The 23,520-nt window shown below is 55.1% G+C and overlaps 1 protein-coding gene across 2 annotated transcripts in view; it reads left to right on the forward strand.

The window, feature by feature from the left end:
• PRKAR1B (protein kinase cAMP-dependent type I regulatory subunit beta) overlaps window positions 1-23,520 on the forward strand; it is a 164,088-nt gene that overhangs the window by 99,798 nt on the left and 40,770 nt on the right. For both annotated transcript variants that reach the window (XM_032259910.1, XM_032259909.1), the window contains exons 5-7: window positions 7,685-7,746; window positions 8,891-8,937; window positions 17,648-17,806. In XM_032259910.1, coding sequence (XP_032115801.1) covers window positions 7,685-7,746; window positions 8,891-8,937; window positions 17,648-17,806 — 268 coding nt within the window. The remainder of the gene's footprint in view (window positions 1-7,684; window positions 7,747-8,890; window positions 8,938-17,647; window positions 17,807-23,520) is intronic.

The raw sequence follows: 23,520 nt of genomic DNA on the forward strand, positions 1-23,520 counted from the left end.
TTCCTTCCTTCCTTCCTTCCTTCCTTCCTTCCTTCCTTCCTTCCTTGCCTTTCTTTCCCTTCCTTCCTTCCTTTCTTCCTTCCTTCCCTGTCTTTCCCTTCCTTCCTTCCTTTCTTCCCCCTTCCTTCCTTCCTTTTTTCCTTCTTTCCTTCTTTCTCTTTCTTTCCTTTTTCTCTCTTTCTGCCTCTCTCTCTTTATTTCTCTCCTTCTTTCTTTCTGTTTTTAGTTACAGGGTCTCACTCTGTCACCCAGGCTGGAGTGCAGTGGTGCAATCTCAGCTCCCTGCAGCCTCAAACTCCTGGGCTCAAGATATCCTCCTGCCTCAGCCTCCTGAGTAGCTGGGACCACAGGCACATGCTATCATGCCCAGCTAATTTTTGTTCTTTTTATTTGAGACAAAGTCTTGCTCTCCACCTACCTCAGCCTCCCAAAGTGCTGGGATTACAGGTGTGAGCCACTGCGCCCAGCCTTTTTTTTTTTTTTTTTACTTTTTATAGAGTTAGGGTCTTGTTATGTTGCCCAGGCTGGTCTCAAACTCCTGGGCGCAAGTGATTTTTTCACCTCCTTGTGGTGTCTGGCCTCCCAAAGTGCTGGCATGACAGGCATGAGCCACCCACCGCATCTGGCCCACATCAGCTTTCTAAGCCTCAGCCTCCTTGTCTGTGAAGTGGGGCAGTAATGGGGCCTATGGTGGTGAACCTGAGGAGGGAGTGTTAAAGGGGCATTCTTGGATGGAAGGCATTCAACCCAGCCTTTTGTCAGAAGACGTGGGTCTTAGCTGTGTGCTACCATCTTGGAGCTGATGAGGCAGGTTGAATCCTGTCATAGGTGCTGCTATTTTGTGTACAGACAGTCCTGAGTGGCTGAGGTTGGACAGATGTAGCCTGACCTTGGACAAAGGCTTTCTGTGACTCTGCAGAGGTGCCCAGCCCTGCGTTGGCCTGTCCTGGTCGGGCGTGTAGGGTGCATGGTCTGCAGGCATTTGCTGTCTGGGCCTGGCTCCCCTCCCGTCTGTGAGCCCTGCACCTCCAGTCCCCATGCTGACCTGAACTGCACAGTCTGGTTCCCTGGGTGGTGGACGAGTCCTTGGGTGTCCCCTGCCCGCTTGGTGGCAGCCCTGCTTGTTCCTGTGGGGACCTCAGAGAACTGCACCCACTTGGCTCCACAGGCCTCCCTGTCCCAGGGCTGGGGAAGGTCTCTGCAGGCTGGGGAGGGGCTTCTGGAACATTCTCAGGTGAGCATTCCTGAGCAAGTCCCCACGTGCGCTTGTCTTGGCTCGGGAGACCCGGAGCTGCTGGAGGAGGAAGTGGCATTTCTGGGAGATGGTGGTGTTTTCCAGGCGGGCCTCGTCGTGGCTTTTTCACCCCGTGTGCCATGTGGATTGGTGGCCCCTCGTGGTGGGAGCTGGGCCTGTCTCTGCAGATATTGGAGCGGATTCACAGAGCAGAAGCATTGGCCAAGTTACTCATATTCAACTCTGCGTGTGTGATTTCAGGGGCCGAGCTTGGCGCACTGTCTACTTGCCTTTTGAAGGCGAGTTTGGCTGTGAACGGGGCTGCTGGTTCCGATTCCGTACGCTTCCTCGGGCGTCGTGGGCTTGGAGTCTGTGCCACACTCAGAAAAGCACATTTTCATGTTTGAAAGTCTACATTTTGCCTCTTTTGGTTGCTTTAAAAATGTTAAGAGCCTCACGTCTGCCCTTAAGAATATGTGTAGGGTTTTCTCCAATGATGAATGGCCTCATTTAAAAAATTATATAGATTTATAACTTAATTACAGAAAATTAGAAAATACAGATCAGTAAAGTAAACAAACAGAGAGAGAGAGAGAGAGAGAGAGAGAGAGAGAAACACATTAAAATGACCCAACTTCATCCGCTCTCCACCCCACAGTTGCTATTAGGCTTAGAGTGTGTAACCTCTAGGTTATTTACTTTATGGTTGTGTTTTTAAATTGTACAGCTTCACCAACACCCTATTTTCACAGTCAAAACCGTCAACACCTTTATTCCTTATTTCTTGTATCTACCCCATACAATGTTATGTTGTTGAGAAGCACCGTGATTTATTTAATAACGCCTCTATTGCTGTGCATTTGGGTTTTTGTCTAATGCACATAGTACTTCAGTGAGTATTATTATACACACATCTTTTCATAGTCATCTAGTTGTTTCTTTAAGTTCCTAAATGTGGAACTGATGGTCCCAAGGGTGGCCACTCAAACAGCTTTTGATATTTGTTGCAATGTCCTTAAAGAGGCAGTGCCATCTTTCCATCCATCCTTCCAGGCATCTGTTTTCCATTCCTTTTTCCTTCCTTCTTCTCGTCTGTTGTCCACCCATCTATCATCTGTCAGTTCACCCAGCTGTCCATCCATTCATCTATCCATCCACCCACCCACCTGTTCGTCCACCCACCTGTCCATCCATCCATCCATTCATCCGTCCATCCATCCATTCATCCGTCCATCCATCCATCCATCCACTCACCCACCTGTCCATCCATCCATCCATCCTTCTATCCATCCATCCATCCGTCCATTCATCCACTCACCCACCTGTCCATCCATCTATCCATCCATCCATCCGTTCATCTACTCACCCACCTGTCCATCCATCCATCCATCCTTCCATCCATCCATCCATCCATCCATTCATCCATCTACTCACCCACCTGTCCATCCATCTATCCATCCATCCATCTGTTCATCTACTCACCCACCTGTCCTTCCATCCATCCATCCTTCCATCCATCCATTCATCCATTCATCTACTCACCCACCTGTCCATCCATCCATCCACTCACCCACCTGTTCATCCCCCCACCTGTCTGTCCACCCATCCATCCATCCATCTATCCATCCATCCATCTGTTCATCTACTCACCCACCTGTCCTTCCATCCATCCATCCTTCCATCCATCCATTCATCCATTTATCTACTCACCCACCTGTCCATCCATCCATCCACTCACCCACCTGTTCATCCCCCCACCTGTCTGTCCACCCATCCGTCCATCCATCTATCCATTCATCCATCCATCCACTCACCCACCTGTTTATCCACCCACTTGTTCATCCACCCACCTGTCCATCCATCCATCCATCCACCCACCCATCTACTTACCCACCTGTTCATCAATGTGTCCATTCACTCATGCATTCATCCACCCACCCCTCCATCCACCCATTCAACCATCCATACTGTGCTGAGGACCTTCTGAGTCAGACCTGGGCTGGGCACTGCAGCCTACAGTGAACATGTGGTCACTGTCTCAGAGCTCAGTCAGCTGTGGGAGGCAGGGAGTCAGCTGTGGGAGGCAGAAGCCATCATCTGCAGAGTGAGAAGCACAGGAACTGAGGTGTTACAGGAGGGGAGGCATCGGGACTTGGAATGGTGTGGGTGGGGGCTTTCAAAGGGTTGTGATTTCTGAGCCACAGGCCGGGTGGGACTGGGACCCAAGATGGGCCATTTCCTGGAGACCATCCTGACCCAGCACTGCCGGCTGGCCCTGGCCCAAATAGCAGGGGCTCCTTACTGGGTGCCTGCCCAAAGAGGGCTGGGGTGTCCATCCCAGACACTCAGGTTCTCAACCCTCAGCTTAGAGACCAGTCCAGGGCACAGAGGGAGAGAGTGTGCCAGACAGATGGAGAGAGAGACAGAGAGAGGAAGGGAGAGAGACAGAGAGGGAGGGATGGATGAGAGGGAGGCATGTGCTCTGCTTGGAGAAAGGCTGTGCACCCAGGGGATCCAGACCATCCAGGAGCGCTGATGATAGCGGCTTGAGCCTGGCTTCACCTCTTCCTGGCTTCTTGACCTTGACTGAAGTTACTTTGTGTCTTGTTTCCTTATCTGGAAAGTGGGCAGAACAGCAGTTCTGACCTCATGGGGCGGGTGATGATGGAGCAAGAGACAGACCAGGGGCTCTGCCCTCGGCCCCCGCAGGAAGGGCTGGCTGGAATGTCTTCATGATTTTGTTTCTCTCACCAGGCCTGAGTGCTGGGGGGCATTCTATGTCCCCAGAACCCAGTACAGTCCCTGATGCAGAAGCTGTGTTTGTTGATGGAGTGTGGTGGGGCGGCGGGGGGGGGGGGGGCAACCCACATGTGAGATGATTTAAAATCAGAGCCAGCTGCTTCACTTTACCTCCCAGAGTGGCTGCTGGATTAGAAGAGAAAACTGTTTTTCTTTTCACAGACAGAAGAGGCCAGGGCCTTTTAATACCATTAAGTGCTGAGAGAGAAAGGCTTGGAGTTTTGTGTGGAAGGGGCAGACGGTGGAAAAGGAGGGTGAAGCCGTGTGGTGGGGGCGTGGGCAGAGCTGACTGCAGCTCGGGGCCGTTGCCAGGAGACGCCTGTGTTCAGGCCTTTGTCGGCGATGAGCTGGCAACATTGGGGTATTAAAGTTTCTTCTGAAGAAAAATGGTGCCCCCAGACCTTTTTGGTAGACGAGGCTGGGCTCTCTGGACTCTGCTGTTCAGAGTTGGGGACTGGGCTTCTCTGCAGGCTCACACATGGGGAGCTGAGGGACACCTGTGTGGCCAACAGACAGACACAGTGAGGCCATTTAAAAGACGCTCTGGCTGGGGGCAGTGGATCACGCCTGGATCACTTTGGGAGGCCCAGGCGGGTGGATCACCTGAGGTCGGGAGTTCGAGACCATCCTGGCCAACATGGAAAAACCCTGTCTCTACTAAAAATACAAAAATTAGCAGGGCATGGTGGTGCATGCCTATAATCCCAGCTACTCGGGAGCGGGGCGGGGGTGCTGTGGCAGGAGAATTACTTGAACCCAGAAAGTGGGGGTTGTGGTGAGCTGAGATCACACCACTACACTCCAGCCTGGGAGTGAGACTCTGTCTCAACAAAACAAAAAACAAACAAAAAAACTTAGACACTCCAGGAGTGGGTGCTCTGAACAGGGCCAGGCCCAGGCACCTAGATGTGTGGAAAGCCAGTTTTCATTGATACCGAGGACTGAACAGCCCTGTCTGGAGACTGAAACCTCCCAGAAAAGGTTTCAGCCAACCACTGCTTTTGCTCAGGCTCTGGTAGAAGCCCGCGAGTGGAATGTGAGGCTCAAATCATTGGGGTGCAGCCACATTCACCTTCCCCCTTTCTTCATGGGGAGCCTGTCATGTCCATCATGGCCCAGCTTGTGATGGCAGGAGCCAGAAGCACTGGAAATGCCCATCTGGGCAGGAACAGGTAAAGGAACAAGGGTGTTCATATAGAGAATGCCAGGTGGGGCAGGTGCAGCTGCTCATGCCTGTAATCCCAGCACTTTGGGAGGCCAAGGTAGGAGGATCACTTGAGGCCAGGAGTTGGAGACTAGCCTGGGCAACTTAGTGAGATCCATCTATTAAAAAAAAAAAATAGGCAAGTGTGGCGGGAGGGACCTGTAGTCCCAGCTACTCGGGAGGCGAGAGGGTACCTTAAGCCCAGGAGTTAAAGGCTACAGTGAACTGTGATCCCACCCCTGCACTCCAACCTGGGCAGCAAAATGAGACCCGCATCTCTGAAAAAAAAAAAAAAAAAAAAAAAAAAAAAAAAAAAGAATACTAGGCAGCCATAAAGGAGGAATGGAGCAGGCCGGGCACGGTGGCTCATGCCTGTAATCCCAGCAGGCAGATCACGAGGTCAGGAGTTTGAGACCAGCCTGACCAACATGGTGAAACCCTGTCTCTACTAAAAATATAAAAATTAGCCAGGCATGGTGGTGTGCGCCTGTAGTCCCAACTGCTCAGGAGGCTGAGGCAGAAGAATCACTTGAACCCGGGAGGCAGAGGTTGCAGTGAGCCGAGATAGTGCCACTGCCCTCCAGTCTGGATGAAAGGCAGGGCCTCCATCTTAAAAAAAAAAAGGAGTTGAGAAGCTTACCAGATTTATGTTTTTATCCAGGTACATTTCAGAAAATATGTGTCGAGAGAGAATAGAATGCAAAGGGTGTCTATGTCAGTGACATGCAGTGATACAGACATCACTGGAAATGCACCCTTTTCGCAGATGCACGCGTGTGTGATCATGGATGCCCACATGTGACCATGAATGCCCATGTGTGAAGTGGCAACACAGAGCAAGCGTGGTGGAGGTGGCCTTTGCCCGCCACACCCGGGCCCGGAGAAAGCTGGAGCCGCAGCAGTGATGCCGGTCAGCTTTCCAGGAGAGAGGGTTCAAGGCAGCGTAGTCCCAAGCTGGGTGGTGAGGGGTACACAGTGTCCGTTTGATTACTTATGGCATTTACTGGAATATTTTACCATTACAAGTTGAAATTTTTTTAAAAAGAGGGAGGAGTTGTGAAATTATTTCTTGAAGATCTGTTCATTCTGAGAACCTGTACTTTGTGGTTTTGAAGAAATGCAGTTGGAACGCAGTGCCAGGACAGCTCCTGCAGATGTGCACCAGGGAGGCCGTGGCCAGGAAATGTTCCCATTGCGGCCAGGTGCCCAGGATTGGGGCTGGGGCAGCATGGCCAGGCCCCCACCACCCGGATGTGAGGACAGTGGAGGGTCCCAGCCCTCCCCTAGCCCTGTCACCAACTGACCCCTCCCCAGGTGGGAGGACAGTAGAGGTCCCCCAGGTCTCCCCCAGTCCTGCCACAGTTGGTGCCCCAGCCCTGGCACCCACTGTCCACTCCCCAGGTGAGAAGACAGTGGAGGCCCCCAGACTTTCCTCCAGCCCTGTTATTCACTGACCCTTCCTATAGTTCTTCCCCCCTCTCGGAGGAAACAGGAAACTGGGTTGCCAGTGAAGTTGGGAACAAGGACTCAGAAAAGAAGCGTTTCTTAAATAGAGAGAAAACAACCACTATTTTAAGAATGACTTATTTATGGACCCTGGAATCAGGAGGGTCAGGGTTGTCTGGACCGTTGATTTCAGAATTGTTTCCTGAGTAGCTCAGCCCCCAGCTCTGGGAGTCAGGGAGCACCTGTGCATGGCAAATGTTGCCAAGAATCTCCGTTTTAAGTCATGAGGGCAGGCAGGAGTCTGCCACCACCATGTTCTGGGGCAGGTGCTCCTCAACTTCCTGGCTGACAGGTGCTTCCCCACTTTTCCTGGGTGCCTCTGCCAGCTCCCCCATGCCCCTTGGATCCTGTTTGCATGGTCCACTTCACGTCTAGATTTGGAACATCAGAAAGCCAGACTGCTCGGTTGGCACAGCCTCGATTCGGCCTCACCGGCTTCGAGTTTGCGTGTCACAAAGCATCTGTGTTTTCCACAGAGGCTCTGAACGCACATCTCACTTCTGTGTCAAGGGCCCCAGGGTTCCCCTTCAACTGAAAGTGTTCTCCCTGGAAGGAAAAAAATGCAGAAAACACGTCATCATTATTTTTGGTTGTATTCTAGTAGAACTGTATTTACGGATGGGAGAAATGTTCACAATCTAGTGTTACTTTTGTTTTTGTAAACGGAGTTCCAAACGCATGTATAGTGTGATCTATTTCTATAAAAAGCAAAACAGCAAACTGTGTGCATGCACACCACTGCAACGGGGCTGGGGCTCACAGCGTCATCTCTGGACCTCAGGTCATGAAGGGTTTTGATTTTCTTCTTTGAACTCTGATGATTTTCTTGTCTTCCCTGATGACTGTGAAGTGATTTAAACCGGACTGTGAAGTGAGGGGAGGAGGGGTTTAAATGACCCTGTGCCACCTGCAGCCCTCATTTGGCGTGTTTTGTTTTTCAGTGACATATTCGATGCCATGTTTCCTGTTACTCACATCGCTGGGGAGACGGTTATACAGCAAGGTACGTTCTGCCTGCTTCTCAGAGCCAAAGCCCAGAGGGGGAAAATGGACTATGCACTTAAAAAAGTATAAGGCTGGGTGAGATGGCTCATGCCTGGAATTCCAGCACTGTGAGAGGCTGAGGCGGGTGGATCACCCGAGGTCAGGAGTTCGAGACCAGCCTGGTCAACATGGGGTGAAGCCCTGTCTACTAAAAATAAAAATTAGCCAGGCATGGTGGTGGGTGCCTGTAATTCCAGCCACTTGGGAGGCTGAGGGAGAAATGCTTGAATCTGGGAGGAGGCTGAAGTGAGCTGAGAGCCCAATGTTGCACTCCATATATATACACACACTTATACACACACGTATAATATGCACATGTGTACATATATATGCACTATATGTATACACATACATGTATACACATGTGTACGTATAAAAGATACATATATCTGTAAAGCTAAATACAAAGTAACAATAAAAAATATATATGTATAAAACTAAATATAAAGTAATATACAATTATATATATGTATATACACACGTATATATACACACACACACACACACACACACATACATACACACATACATGTATAAAACTTTCATTGTTAGGCTGGGCAAGGTGGCTCATGCCTGTATCCCAGCACTTTGGGAAGCTGAGGTGGGTGGATCACCTGGGGTCAGGAGTTAGAGACCAGCCTGGCCAACATAGTGAAGTCCCCTCTCTACTAAAAATACAAAAAAAAATAGCTGGGTGTGATGGCAGGCGCCTGTAATCTCAGCTACTCCAGAGGCTGAGGCAGGAGAATTGCTTGAACCGAGGAGGTGGAGGCTGCAGGGAGCCGAGATTGCACCAGTGCACTCCAGCCTGGGTAACAGAGCAAGACTGCATCTCAGAAAAATACAAAAAAAATAAAAACCAACTCTCATTGTCTAGAGAAAGTTCAAGAAAGTTCACTAATGAAACTTAAGAAGAGGATCTTTAGCAAGTTAACTCAATGTTTCCATAATGTTCTTGTCATTAAAAAAAGAATTGACTACACCCAGGATTTTGCTTGACAAGGGTCTATGCAACAGTGTTGCAAAGTTGTTTATAAGCGAAACTCTGTAACTTGTATGTGTTGATGTACTTTGTATCTGTTGTCATTCTTCTTTTGTTACAGGGAATGAAGGAGACAACTTCTATGTAATTGATCAAGGAGAAGCAGATGTGAGTATAGCTGACTCTCTCTAGAAAATAGTGCGTCTTTGCATGTCCAGTTTGAAGACTTATCCACTGTGCAGTGCCAGGTTCCCAACAGCGCATTCTGAGTGCAGTGTTTCTGATGTTTTAATCCAGAAAAGTGATTCCTGCCACTTAGAGGAGAAGATGGGGATATCAAAAGTGCAGAGTGAAACAAGGACGATGCTGGCAGGTGTGGCTCAGGGATGCTGTTTTGCTTTTCCTGAGCTGGGATTGCTGGGTGCTGGCCAGGGTTCTGTTTGACCTAACAGTGTCTCCAGATCCAAGGCCAGTGAATACACCAGGCTCACCCACCACATGGGACGTTAACATCTCAAAGTGGGTGGGAGAGTGATGTGCTTCCAGACCCCATGGGACCAATGACTTCACAGTCAAATGACGGCTGCCTTTTGCACCCACGTTCGGCTCCCCACTCAGAGTGCCCAAGTCGTGAGTCAAGTCTCACTGTGTCATCTTACCATGCTTGCCTCAAGACTAAAGGGACCCACACTTTTATGAGATGCTCCCACTGTTTTGGAAGGAGAGGCATCCCCTCCCCTGGAGATTCTGTCTCGTGCCCTGTGGCTGGGCCGGGACACTGGCATCACCCCAGGCCCCACAGCCGGGTCCTCTCCAGAGCCTCTGACTCACATCTTCTCCGGCGTCCGGTTCAGAGCCCTGGTGCCCTGGTGTGAAGGCGTTGAGGCCCCTCATCCCCGTTGGTTTCCTGCTCTGCAGGCCGCCCCTGTGGGGCAGCCTGACCTTGCCGGTGCACAGAGCTAATGGTGCAGTCTCTGGGAAAACACCCCTTAGGAGTCTGTTTCCCTTTGAATCAGGCCGGAGCCTCTGACTTCCCCGCAGTTAGCGGGGAAGGACCTCAGTGACACCATCTTCCCTCAGTTCCTGGAATCTGCCTGCATTGGCTGCCCCAGGGCCTCTGCTGGGAACCCCTTTTGCTCTCTACTAAATGTCACTTCCCCGTGGGCATTAGCAGACATGTCCCTCGCCTCCCTCACAGGACCCTCTGCAGCTTATGGTGATGATGTTTCATGAGACCATCTCCTTATGGCCTTTCTGCACGGACTGGAAGCCCCCAGGGCAGGGTGCTTTGGGGGTTTGCGATACCCGAGACAGCCACTGCTTCCCAGGCTGGCTCAGTTGCTCGCGTCTGGGGTGCCTACATGCCCTTCTCCTCGTCCACCTGCCCCAGGACTCAGCCTCTGCACTCTGCTGTATAGGCGATGCCACCCCCTGGTGCCCAGCATGAACTGTCTCGAGGTTTGGCCTCCGGTGGCTGTGCGTCTGTCCAGGCCACGCTACTCTGGGGAGGCCATTTACTCATTCATTTCCGTGGCAGCCGTGGTGTCTGTCCCCCATCACTGCCGTTTTTCTGGGAACCTGAACTGCCCCACTCTGCTTCCGGAGCTGATAGCACAGGAAATGACTCAGGGGTCCCACCTCCCCATGAGGGGCACATGCCTCCGGCCCGGCCTGCCCAGGCAGAGGAAGAACCAGGTTTCTCTTCGCCCTGAGCTGGAACCCACAGCTGAGGCCCTAGACCGGGCCTCTGGGGCAGACCTTTGTGTTGGGGAGTGAGGGCGCTCCTGTCTCCTCCAAAGATGGAAACTTAGGCAGGTGCCAAAGGTCCCAGGGACTGCCTGACCTCAGAGGAAGTGTGGAGGGGAAGGCTGGAGGGCGGCGCGGCGGGTCAATCCCGGGCTCAGATGCCAGGCCACAGAGTCATCTCCTGCTGGCTTTGCTTTGGGTTTAAAAAAAGCCTAGCCCAGGAAATAGAGAAGACAGAGGAGGATGCGGCCAGTGTCCCAGCTGGGCATTGTCCTGGGGCCTGGGCCCGTCCCAGGAGGTGGCCCCGTTGTGCCCTGAGTCCAGACACCAGGGTCTGATGGGGGGTTGCAGGGAATGGGGCTCAACCCCCAGCAGAAGGGGCAGGGCTGATCCCAGAGAGACCTGGCAGCCCAGGCCTGCCTAGTGGTCAGCAGTGCTGAGGGCAGAGCTGCCTCCGTGGGAGGTGTGGGGGTAGGTGGGTTCCCGACTGGACTCACTCTACCCAGCCCTAAATCTCATGCTGCTCACAGCTCCTCTTCCAGTTCATGCTGTGGGTCCTGGTGTCACTGTGTCACCTCCCTCCCCATCCTCTCCACTCTGGGTCCTGGTGTCTCCCTGTCACCTCCTCCTTCATCTTCTCCACTCTGGGTCCTAGAGTCACTGTGTCCCCTCCCCTGTCTTCTCCACTCTGGGTCCTAGTGTCCTCTCCTCCCCTGCCCTCTCCATTCTGGGTCCTGGAGTCACTGTGTCCCCTCCTCTCCTGCCTTCTCCTTCCTGGATGTCTATTGAGTGCCTGCTTTGTGTCTGGCACTTGTGACGGGGAGGACCTGGTGCCTGCCCTGGTGTGGGGGAGGGTGTGGCTTAATGGGGGAGAGGGACCAAGAACAGGAAATTAGCCAATGAATGTCCTGACTGTGGTTCTGCCTCTCCTGTCCCCTCTGCTCTCATTCCTGTTTGGCCTCACGAACTCCTACACATCCCACAAGACCCCACCAGTCCCAGCTCATCTGTGTGCTGCTGGGCTTTGATAGATACTGACTTCAGCAAATGATCGAGGATCAGGCCTCCCCTCAGTGGGCCTGGGAGCCTCATAGGTCTCCACTGAGGCCTTTACTTCCCTGTGGAATGCCTCTCCCTCTCCTGTGTCTGCTGATGTCATTTAAATCTTCCAAATAAATTCCAGTGGCATCTTCAAGGTGCCAGTTTGCATTAGCAGAGCTTGGGATTGAGGCCACCCCCAGGAATTCTGTTTTCCATGCTCTTTGCTTCTCCTAAATGAGCAGCTGTGGAAGAGACAAACCCTTTACCCAGAGTTCCCTCACGGAGCCTGAAGCCCACCTGGGACTCCCCAGGGGTATTCCTGCCTAATTGTCCCCTTCTAACCAGTGTCTCGAGGAGGGTGGCGGACGGCTCAGGAGCACATGGACTTGGGGCTCAGAGAACCCAGGCTCTTTTCTTTGCTGGCCATGACCTTGCCCAGGCCCTTGTGTCGCTGAGTTGTGCCATTTCCATATTACTCAGAGAACTGAACAGAGCTTGCAGCTGCCGGGAAGACTCTGAGATAATCCTCCTAAGGCTCCGCTCACAGCACCTAGTGTGGGGTGATGGGGCCTCTGTCCATGCGGCTCCTGTGTCCCTTCATTCAGGAACCCGCTGGCCACCTTGCAGCCCACCCCACCTCACGTCCCCAACAAATGCACTCACAAGAGCCTTGTCCACCCCTCAGAGGAAACGCCTTCCACCCACGAATAGCCTTGTCCTAATCCCTGGTGCTGGTGGCCACTCTCCTGCCCCAGTGCCAGGCCCCAGCCAGCAGTGTGCTGAAGACCTTCCTAGGAGAGACGAGGGTGTGAGGGCCCGGGGGCTGTGACTGCCGGAGGAATCAGGTCCGTCTTTCCGTTCTTGGCCTCAAGGCTCCCTGGAGCCCCACCTGGGCCAGGACCACGGCAAAGGGGCCAGGAGGTGCTGCTGTCCTGGCGAACCTGGAACTCTGGAGGGAGCTCCTCCTCCTCCTCACAGAATCCCCGCCTGCCTCTCCACCTCTGGACTCAGCGAGGCATCTCCCTTCCCTCCACTTCCCTCCATCCTTCCAGCAGGACAAGCCTGCCCTGCCCCGCTGGCACCCGCTGTCTGTAACTCCTTCGTACATGACGGGGCGGTGGTAGAGGCCTGTCCTGGGCCACTTCAAAGCAGGGAACCTTTCCTCAAGCCTTAAGCTCACAGGGTCCCCTCCCAACCCCAGCCCCAACCCCAGCCCCAACCCCAGATGGGGCCTGGTCAGCATGGAGTTTCGGCTGAAGCCCGTGTGGAGGTGGGGAGGCTTTCTCTCAGACACAGCTCGCTGTGGCATCCTGGCTGGCTTCTCGCAAGGCCTGGGGACGTTGGGAGGCAATTTTGTGAAAGGAAAGAGTGAGGTCACCTTTGTGTAACTGGAGTTTCCCAAATATATTGTCCTGGCAAATCCCTCCCCTTCCCTCCTCCTCCCCCTGCCCCATTCCTGCCCCCTCCCTGGCCCCTGGGTCAGGCACAAAGGCAGCTTTAAGGCCCCTGCTGGACCCAGCCCACCAGAGCCAGGATGTCTGGGCCCCGTGGGTGGATGCCCGCTTTCTGGCTACAGTCTAGCATGGGACGGCCGGGCCTCCCGCGGGGTTGGGCTGTGACTTATGGGGCCATCTCTCGAGTCCCTGGCGGCTGTGCACGAACGCCGAGTACCTCCATTAATCTCAGATTTTCCAGTTGGGGCAGGGTGGGCAGCGGGGAGCGCCTGGCGGGGCTGGGTGGGGCCGGGCACAGGAGCTGCCTGCAGGGCCTCCTGTGATGTGGGAGGCCCTTCCCGTGCCGGGTAAACACGCAGGGGCCATGTGGGTGAAGGCCACATTTAAGGGAATCAAAGGATGCTCAGTAAGGAATCTGGAATGAAAAAGTCCCATGTCGGGTAGCAGGGGTGAGTTATGGACACATGTATTATAATAATTACTGTTATTACAGTGCCTGGGGGAACTGCTGCATGGCGGCCCCAGGCAGCTCAGTACAGCTGCTGTGTGAGCCCTGGGCACTGCATTTTGTTTGCTGGTTTCTGTAAATTGCCTCCCTGGGGCAATGGGATGGATGTACCTGGGTTCGTGGCTGCAGAACTAGGACTATCCAGGGCCCGAGTGGGTTCCTGAGAAGAGTGGGACCCTGGTTTACTCCAGGTGGCGGGAAAGGACAGACGGCTGTGGTGGCCAAGTGCCCAAGGGCCAGTGGGAAGCCATCCCCTTGAGGACCCGGCCCTGGCCCTTTAAGCCAGCAGGGCCTGGGGGTGGACATCACCCACTTCTGCAGGGTGGACACTGCCCTCTGACCAGCAGCGCCCCAGGGGATGGCCAGGTGACCAAATGCCAACAGCACCAGGTTTGGTTTAAATTGTGGTTTTCCAGAGACTCTGAAAGTGCCTGCTGCCGTCTGTGTGTTGCCAAGAGCTATAATCCATTTTTCTAAGTATAAAAATATCTTCCAATTTATTTTATTCATGGAACATAGCATTTCTACTTAAAAGGACACTCAGCTGCCGACTTCACGGGCCCAGGAACGTAGCTTCCTTTCAAGCCCTGTTTGGGGCTAATTTCTCCCCTGATTGTTTTCAGGCCCCTGTTATTCCGGGACGCCCTCCTTTTGCCCCCGTCCCAGGCGTCCTGTGGTCCATGCTGACGTCTGCCACCCTGGGCTTCCCTCAGTTCCACACAACACATCTGGGGAAGAGCTGTTTCTGAGGGGCCAGAGAGGCACCACCAGGCAGCTGGGTGTACCCCCGGAGCAGGGTACCCCGGCTTGGTGATCTGGTCCTGGGGTCAGGGTTGGATGTTATCCAGGATGTGTCTTGTGTTCGGTGTGTTTTTAAAATTTGTTTTTTATTTTTTTGAGATGGGGTCTCGACCTGTCGCCCAGGCTGGAGTGCAGTGGCGTGATCATAGCTCGTTGTAGCCTTGAGCTCTGGGGCTCACACAATCCTCCCGAGAAGCTGGGACTACAGCTGTTCATCACCATGTCCAGCTAATTTTAATTTTTTTATAGAGATGGGGTCTTGCTATGTTGCCTTGGCTGGCCTCAGACTCCTGGCTTTAAGCAATCCTCCCTCCTTGGGTTCCCAAAGGGCTGGGATGACGCGTGAGTCACTGCCCTCAGCCCTACTTTAATTGTAGTAGAAGACACACAACGTTGGCTGTTCTAACCGTTTTGAAGTATGCAGTTCAGTGGCATTAAGCACATTCATGATGTGTTGCAACCATCACCACTGTCCATGTCCAGAATGTTCTCGTCTTCTTGAACCGAGCCTCTGTCCCCATGACACACTCCCTGCCCATGCCCCTCCCCTGGCCCCTGGTACCCCCGCCCCACTATCTGCTTCTAAACACACAGGGCGAGCGAGGGAAGGTGGAGGGGAGCAGGGCAGAACCGGGTGTGAGCTTGGGTGCTGCGCCAGAGAAGCCACAGTGATGGTGGGGTGTAAATGCTGCCCCGCGGGGGCCCCCATCATGCTTTCTTTTAAAAGAAGAAGAGAAAACAAAAAAAATGAGCCACAACGAGCAGTAGCCCCTTTGCGTACCAGCTGGGGTGGGGCCCGCACTGTGCCGGGAGTGGTGACAGAGGCCAGTGTCCTGAGAAGGATGGCCCCTTTGTCCTCTGGGCCGCCGGGCACAGTGCGGCCCTGGCTGTCTGCGGGATCCGCACAATGGTTTCCTCTGAGGCTTCGGAGGGAGTGCTTGGAGGCCTTGGGCTTCTCCAGGACTCATAGGCAGCATGTCCTGGCCCAGCTTCCCTGGGTCCTGCCTGCAGCCACAGCAGCCATGGACCCCTCTTGGTGGCTGAACCCCAGAAAGGTGGGAGCTGCAGCCATCCCGGGCTGGCTCTGTGGAGACCCATTCTTCTCTGCTCCCAGGACCCCCAGGCTCTCAGGCTCTTTGCCAGGGGATGGGGGTGTTCTGCCACCTGCCTGGGCAGCCATTCAAGGGGTTGGTGTCCTCATTTTCTAAAGGGGCCAAGAGGCTCACCCACCTCCTGAGGTACAAGATGTCACCCACCTCCCTGGCTCTCTTGTGTCAAGCAAACCCCTCCCGACCTCAAGTTTACATCTTCTGAGTTCACACTGCTTTCGTGACTCAGCAAGAGGCCTCTGCATTGGAACAGAAGTGCAGAGGGTGCTGGATGGAGGTGCCCCCATTGGAACCGTGTTTAGCCTGGAGGGTGGTGGAGAGAGGGTGCCAGTGTTTAGCTGGGAGGGTGCTGGAGGGAGGCGCCCCTGTTGAACAGTGTTCTGTGCAGAGGGTGCTGGAAGGCGATGGCATTTAGTGCAGAATGCCTGCTGAAGCTGAGCCAGCAGCCAGTGCCACCCTAGGCGTGCACGTCACAAATGGGGATGCTCCTGGCAGCACGATGTGCTGTGCACCCTGGAGTCCATCACCCGCTGCACGGATAGACACTGTGAGACTCACAGGATGAGCTCCGATCCCTCTGGGGAAGAGTCCCCTGGGAGTTTGGGGGACCTTGTATAAGCAATGTGAAACTCACCATGCTGCGCACTTGAGTCGGGCCCGTTCTTATTTGCAAGTTATGTCTCCATAAACTGGTCACAAAAACACAGGCAAAGTGGGAGTGTCTGCTGTGAGGTGGGAGGCCAGGCTGTGCCCAGGCCATTGCCGGCCCTCCCCTAGCTTCATTGCTGGCGCTCCCTCAGCTCTGGGTCCCCTTTGAGAAGCAAGAGGCAGAGGTTCTGGAGGGTGTTCTCAGAGGTCCCCTTGCCCCTAAAACACTGGAGTTGCTGCCCCTTCCACATATCCCTGCACACACAAGTGGACACTCTCTGGCTCCGTGGAAGGAGCTGTCTTCTGATTCCTGGAGGGTATCACTGGGGGGAAGCTGGTGTTTCTTCTGCCCCATAATCCTGCTGCAGCCTCCCTCCAGGAACTGGGGAGCTGGTGGGCCAGGTGGAGATGGACGCAAACTGCTCCACATTTCCCCCAGGCGGAGTCTGCCTTTGCACAGCGGTCGTCCCCATGCCCCTGAAACCTCATGGTGGACCAGTTCTCTCCAGCCCTCACTTACACCTAATTGTGGAGTCCCACCTGCGTGGCATTTTCTTTCAGATAGAAGACTCTGTGCCTCAGTTATTATCCAGATAATGAGTCATTGATTTCAATAAGAATTGATTCCATGATTCATCGCAATCCATTCTTTCCCGATACGCAACCAGTGGGAACTGCTTTGGCAATGGGAACTATTCTTTAAGCTCATTGACACGCTGAGGGGATAAAGTGAGTATTGTGTCAATTTATAGTAACCGAATCTGCATAATCACGGCATAATAAACAATCTGCACTATTCTTGCACGGACACCGACTGTGCATGGTCAATGCATATAGTAGGCGCCCTGTGTGGGGGCGGTAGCCCACGCGAGCTGAAAGGGAATCTTGTCTGGGCTCCTTCTCAGGAGCAGCTCAGCAGTGGTGTCCAGCCATAGGGCGCCCATTCAGACTCCAGCCCTAGGAGCTCAGGCACTGCCTGTAGGAAGGGAGGCCCTGGCAGGAGAGGTCTGCACTTGAGGCAGCCCTGCTCCGTTGGGCCCAGTGGCATGTGCCGATGGAGGTGGGGACAGAGGAATGCCCTGGAGAGGAGAGGAGAGGAAGTAGACAGGGCCCCAGAGTAGAGCCCTGTGGAGATCACAGGCTCCAACTCATTGTGGTGCAGCTAGGGAAACTGAGGCACAGGGAGGCCAAGTGAAAAGTTGATGAATGGAATCAGACACTGCCCAGGAAGCAGGCTGAGGCCGTTGTGCTGCAGAGCAGGGCCAGGGTGCTTCCGCCTCTGGTGCGGTTGTCTCATCGGCACTGGCAGCTTGGGGCCCTCCTGCCTTAGGGGTCTGATGTGGTCCCATGGTCCCACTGTGGCTCTGAGTGGGTGGGGTTGGGGGTGGGGCGGGCCCTGGCATCCACAGGCCCATTGCTGGGGAATGTGGAGTTCCACCCACAAGCAAAAGGGTTTGTGCCCCACCCTGCATGGACCCCCTTCTGGAGAGAGCTAAGAGGGGTTTTCTGCTGGGGGTGCAGAGATCGCCCTGCCTGGCCCCCATGACGCTTCTCTCTCTTGCTTCCCGAAGGTGTACGTGAACGGAGAGTGGGTGACCAACATCAGCGAGGGAGGCAGCTTCGGGGAGCTGGCGCTCATCTACGGCACCCCCAGGGCTGCAACTGTGAAAGCCAAGACAGACCTCAAGCTCTGGGGGATAGACCGGGACAGCTACCGGCGCATCCTCATGGTGAGTGGTGCCCGATCACAAGGCTGCCCAGGGCCAGAGAGGACCAATGCCCACCCTCAGCCAGGTGTCCCCGGGAACCCTACCTCTATTCAAAGAGGGGATGCGCCTGGAGAAAAGACATTTCCCAGCCTCCCTGATAGATTGGCCTGAGAGAGGAGTGGAAAGCTTTGGAAGGATTCTGGAAGGCTTCTTAGAAGACAGGCAGGTGACTGGGGAGGTCCCTTCACCTTCCTCCCCTTTCTCCTTTCCACTGTCTGGACTGTGGTTGTGTTGGCTGGAGCTCCAGCTGTCATATTGGGCCAGGAGGTGACTTTGAGCATGAAACCCATTCACCATGGTGGCAGCGGAGCAGAGGTATGAGGAACATGGTTCCCTGCTGACACAGCAGGTGGCTCACCCCAGGCTTCCTGTGTGTGGGGACTGATTCTCGGGCTTTTGGTTTTTTTTCTTATATGCAGCCAAATTGAGTCTGAGCGGCGTCCCCTGTACTGTGTGTGTTGTGTGCACACGCGTGGGCATGCCTGTGCTCCTGTGTAGCCCACTGTGGGCGGCCAGGGGGCTGTGGGCCGGTTCAGCTGCCTTGGCTGGTGTTTGCAGGGCCCCTGGAGGTGAGCTCAGGGGTGGGGAGCACCCTTTCCAGGGAGAGGAGACCCTCCACGCCCTCCCTTCACACAGCCCACATGCCTGGCACTGTTCTGGGTATGAGTCCATGGGTAACACAGGCAGGGCAGTTGGAGTACTGTCCTGGGGGAGGCAACCGTGAACACCCAGCCCCAGAGGGCAATGCCTGTGGAGAAAGACCAAACCAAGAAGCGGGTGGAGGCGACAGAGCAGTGGGCGGCGCTGCTGTTCTGTGGAGGGGCCTCAGAGACACCCTTACCCCCGCCCCGCCGCAAGGCAGAACCTTGGGGCAGGATGCCCAAGTGCCGGAAGTGGCCCAGAAGTGCTGGGGCCGAGGAACAGCACCACAGGCCTGGGCCAGGGCTGCGGAGCGTGTGTGTATGAGGAGACCTTCCCAGATGGGGCAGTGAGGTGTCGTCCAGAGAGGGCAGGGACAGCTCAGGCTGAGGACATGCAGCCTCTGCAGGAACCATGCTGTCAGAGTGCATGGGAGCCATGGTGGGAGCTTGAGGGCAGCAATGACCAGAGCTAATGTGGACCTGGTTCCCTGGGCCGGCTTGGGGCCATGCAGTGAGGGCAGACAGCAGCCTCTGTGGCCATGAGGGCTCTGGGCCTGCCACAGTGGTCTGGGGTACCCTCATAGCTTGGGGTCCCCTTGTGGTCTGGGGGTCTCCTCATGGCCTTGGGATCCTCTCATAGTTTGGGGTCCTCTCATGATCTGGGGGTCCCCTTATGGTTTGAGGTTCCCCTTGTGGTCTGGGAGGTCATCTCATGGTCTAGAGCTCTCTTCATGGTCTTGGGGTCTTCTCATGGTCTTGGGGTTCCTTCATAGCTTGGGTTTTAGGGCCTCAGGTCTTGTCCTCAGCTCCTTCTGTCCCATCACTTGGCAGAGGCCTCCAGGAGCCAGCACCTGCGGTTTGGGGGGCTGCGCCACTCCACTCTGTCCTTACCCAGCTGTGACCGCTGAGCCAGGGGTTCCTCCGAACTGTTTGGGGGTGACACAGCAGAACCTGGCAGTGGTGGGCTTGTTGCTGAGGGCAACCCCGGACAATGTGTGCTCTCCTTTGGGGTCTGGGTTCCCGGGCTCCAGCCCAGCCAAGAAGGGGGTCAGCCAGGTGGGGTGCAGCCAGGGTCCCTTGGCCTCTCCTCCGTCCCCTACCTGGGACGATTCCCTCCACTCCATGCTCGAGGCCAACCTGGTGATTGTGGCAGGAGCTGAACGGTCTGGTGTCTTCTGGGGGCTTTGCCGTCTCTGGGAAGGTCAGCCTGGGTAGGTGTGATTCGTATGGAGGGAGCCGAGGTTCCAGGATGCCCGAGGGGAGGCCTGAGGAGGGTCCCATGGGATGGTTTAGGACGGAGCCCTGTGAGCTTGGATAAGAAGTTCAGCTGCGGGTTTCCCTCTTGGGAGTGTGGCGTCTGCCTGGGGAACAAGGATCTGATGGTCCAGGGCCGGCTGAGAGCCGGTGTCCTGTCAGGGCAGGCCTGTCTCGGCCCCATGGCAGTGCTGGCTGTCATGTTTTCTGGATGGCGCATTCCACACAGTCTTTGGGGGCCGATGTTTCATCAGGCTCTGCACCCCATGAGATCCTCATTCATGCACCTATAGGGCATTGCTTGGGTGCCCACCATGGGCCCAGGTCTCCTGCGCTGCCGAGGATGCCCCGGTACACAGACCAGGTGATGTGCAGCCTCCTTGGAGGAGTCCTGGTGCGTCCCACGCTCTTGCCCTTCCATCCATCAGAACCTGCTCACTCCTGCCGTCGCTGTCACCGGGAGGCCTCTCTCACCACGTAGGAGGGATCCTCTGAGACACCCTCCCTCCGAGAGGGGCCAGAGCGGTTTTGAGGCAGGAAGAGGGCACAGCAGTTCCCGTCCCCTCAGGGCACACCTGGCCAGTGTTGCGTAAGCCTTTTCCCCCCGCCATCCCTGACGCCCTGTCACTCCCGGCTGTGGGATTTTTGTGGCTGGAACCTTATATTCAGGGAAGTTCCCAAACCGCTGAGGGAGCTGGCGCTTCCTCTGTTTTAATTTTGGGTCCCTGTGCACTAAGAATAGCTGCCTGCTCCGGACTGGTTTGGACGGGAGTGCTTGCAGGATGGTGTCTGTTTCTGTTTCAGCCCTGGACTCCTCATGCTGCTCCTGTTTCCACCTTAGCCCTGAGCTGGGATGTGCTGGGATGTGGGGGACATGGGAGACCGGGTCCAGGGTCTCCAGGAAGCGGACCACCCAAAATGTGAGCTCTGACTCCAATTTAGGATCCCAGAGTGTCTGATCTGGAAGGCTCCCCGATGCCCATCTCTTCCCTCCACCTCTTCACGTTTTATCCGAGGAAGGATGGGGTTGACCCCACCTCTAGGCTCCCAGGCAGGCACCCAGCCTGAAGCCAGCACCCCCTAAACTTTCTTTTTCTTTCTTACTTTAAAAGAAAAATTTTTTTTAAACAGCGTCTTGCTTTGTCATCCAGGATGGAGTGCAGTGGCGCAATCTTGGCTCATTGTAACCTCCACGTCCCAGGCTCAAGCCATCCTCCCACCTCAGCCTCCCGAGTAACTGGGACTGCAGGTGTGCGCTACCACACCTAACTAATTAAACAAAATTTTCTTATAGAGATGGGGTCTCGAACTTCTGGGCTGAAGTGATCCTCCTGCCTTGGCCTCCCACAGTGCTGGGACTGTAGATGTGAGCCACTGCGCCTGGCCTGTTTTTCTTTCTCATAAGCTTCAAGGTCCGCTGTTCACCCTGATCCTTACCCCGGACCCCAGAGTGTGGAAGCAATGGATACAGAATTCTGTGGTGGAGGCTGTGCTGGGGTATCCTGAGCCCTCCTCCCTGGGTAGCCCAAGACCCCCTTGGAACCTGAGTCTTGGGCGCGGGTTGGCTCCTTCCTGCCCCTCGGCCCCTGCAGACCCGAGAAGTCTCACCGAGCGTCCACAGTGACTCCGCACAGCCAGTAGGGCCAGGAGGGGACGTGACTTCTCTGTTTCCCAGCACAAGTAGTTTGTCACTTGTGGCCTTGAGGACGCTGTCAAGGTCATGAAGGATCCCCTGAGCCTTGGCCTGGGCTGAGTGCTCCACAGTATCCACATGAGCCCACGACAGCCTGGGAGGGACGCAGCCTCACTCAGGGGCGGGACGGTGGGCTCAGGAGCTCTGAGGCAGCTGTGACGTGCTGAGGGTCCCACAAGGGTGCAAATGGGGGACCGTGATCTCTAGGGGGGGGCCTGGAGCCAGGATCTGCCAAGCATGTCCGCCTCAGGGAGGCTCTGGCGGGAGGGAGAGTGGGCGGTCCCTTCTGGGCACCGTTCACAGCTCGAGACCCCCGCTCCAGCTGCCCGGGTGTCTTCCTCCTCTCACTGGCCCGGGGTCTGTCATGCTGGGTTTCACAGCAGCACCTTCAGACTGAAGTTGCTGACCCCACAGCTGTGCGTGGGAGCTGGGACTGGCTTTCTGGTAGGTTTCACCTCATGGTTTTGGGGTTGCATGGCTATGGTGTGAGTCTGCTCATCCAGGCTTAGAAGTGTAAGGGAATGAGGCCGTTATGCAGCCATCTGGGACCATTTGCGGGGAGGGTCAAGTGACACCAGCTATTTTACCCCACTGTAAACGCGTCTCCAGGCTGGAGAAGGGGCCAGCCATGAGTGGCTGTTGTATATATATTTTTCTTTTTAATATTTTTCTGTTAATAGAGGTGGAGTCTTGCTATGCTGCCTAGGCTGGTCCCAAACTCATGAGCTCAAGCCATCCTTCTGGCTTGGCCTCCCAAAATGCTGGAATAACAGGCATGAACTGCTATGCCCGGCAGCGGCTATCAACACTCTGGTTTCCCTGCTAGTTTTCCCGGCTCTGTGTGTGTATGTGCTGGAGAGATTCCCAGGTCCCTGGAAGGCTGCTGTTCACCCTGCTGCCACCCAGGGCACAGCTCCGACACCCCACCTCCTGGGGTGTGGCGGGGACAGGGACATTTTTGGAGACACCTGGAAGGGAGCGCTGGGACCTCCCTTCCACCTCTGCTTCTGGACGTCAGCCCATCGGACTCCTCATTACAGAGATGTGGAGCTGAGGCTAAGCAGGTGCTGGTGAGATGGGGCAGAGCTGAGGCCGGGACTCAGGCCTGTGCCCAGGGCTGACTCATGAGGAGTGGGCAGGACTGGTGTTAGGAAGCCACTTCCAGGTCCCCCACCCTCCCTGAGCTGTGGGCTTGAGGGAGCCCCACACCTGGAAATGGGAGTCACCTGCCTCCCCCCATGCAAAGCCCCTTTGGGGGCACCAGCAGACACACTGCAAAGCCCCCATGTGGGGGTCCTAGTGCCCACCGGCCTACTAGAGGCCAGCTCCCAGCTCTGCCTCACCGACCATCTCAGCCACAGAAGGAATATGATCCCAAAAGGGGAAGCCTTTGGGGCTGGGCCCTCCCCTGGGGCTCCTGGCAGCCTTCAGCTGTCACTCTGCCACGAGAGATGGATGGGCGCACGGGGCTTTCATGTCTGAGGTTCACCGGGCAAAACATGCTCACATTCCTCCGGCTGGGCGTAATTGCTGGGCAGTCAGTGTGAATTATAAATTATTTTTCAAAAGAAATGCTTTTTTTATGGCTGGCGGAAATCTTAAATGGCTTGGGCTGGGTCACTGCGACTGCCGCTGCCCTGGGCGTCTGGCCTGCTCTCAGAGGCAGACACGCGGCGCTTTTTGCCACCGATGGGCCTGGGCGTGGCATTTCCGAAAGGACCCTTGTCACTGAGGAAGCCCAGCTTGTTCAGGCACCCACAGCAGGCAGAGAAGCGCTGTCTACACCATCTTGGTCTTGGGCCAAGTTCCTGAGGTTTCCTTGGCCCCACTGGGCTTTGGGTTTTTGCCGGAAAGAGGGGAGCTTGGAGAGGGCTTTGGCGGAAGATAAGACACCCCTAAGACTCTAAAACTGGGTCTCACAGCCTTTTTAGTGCTGTTGTGACCCAGAGCTGATGGGGAAACTGAGACCGGGGATCAGGACAGGGCTGGGGTCACGCCTGCACTTCCTGCATCTGCTGTGACTTGCAAGGCTAGAGGTGTTTTCTTCCCAGGTGCTGGCCTCTCGGGTCTCCTGCCCCCACCCTGCT

Source organism: Sapajus apella, unplaced genomic scaffold (genome assembly GCF_009761245.1).
Source record: "Sapajus apella isolate SASKATOON/1434 unplaced genomic scaffold, GSC_monkey_1.0 scaffold112, whole genome shotgun sequence".
Classification (NCBI taxonomy): Eukaryota; Metazoa; Chordata; class Mammalia; order Primates; family Cebidae; genus Sapajus; species Sapajus apella.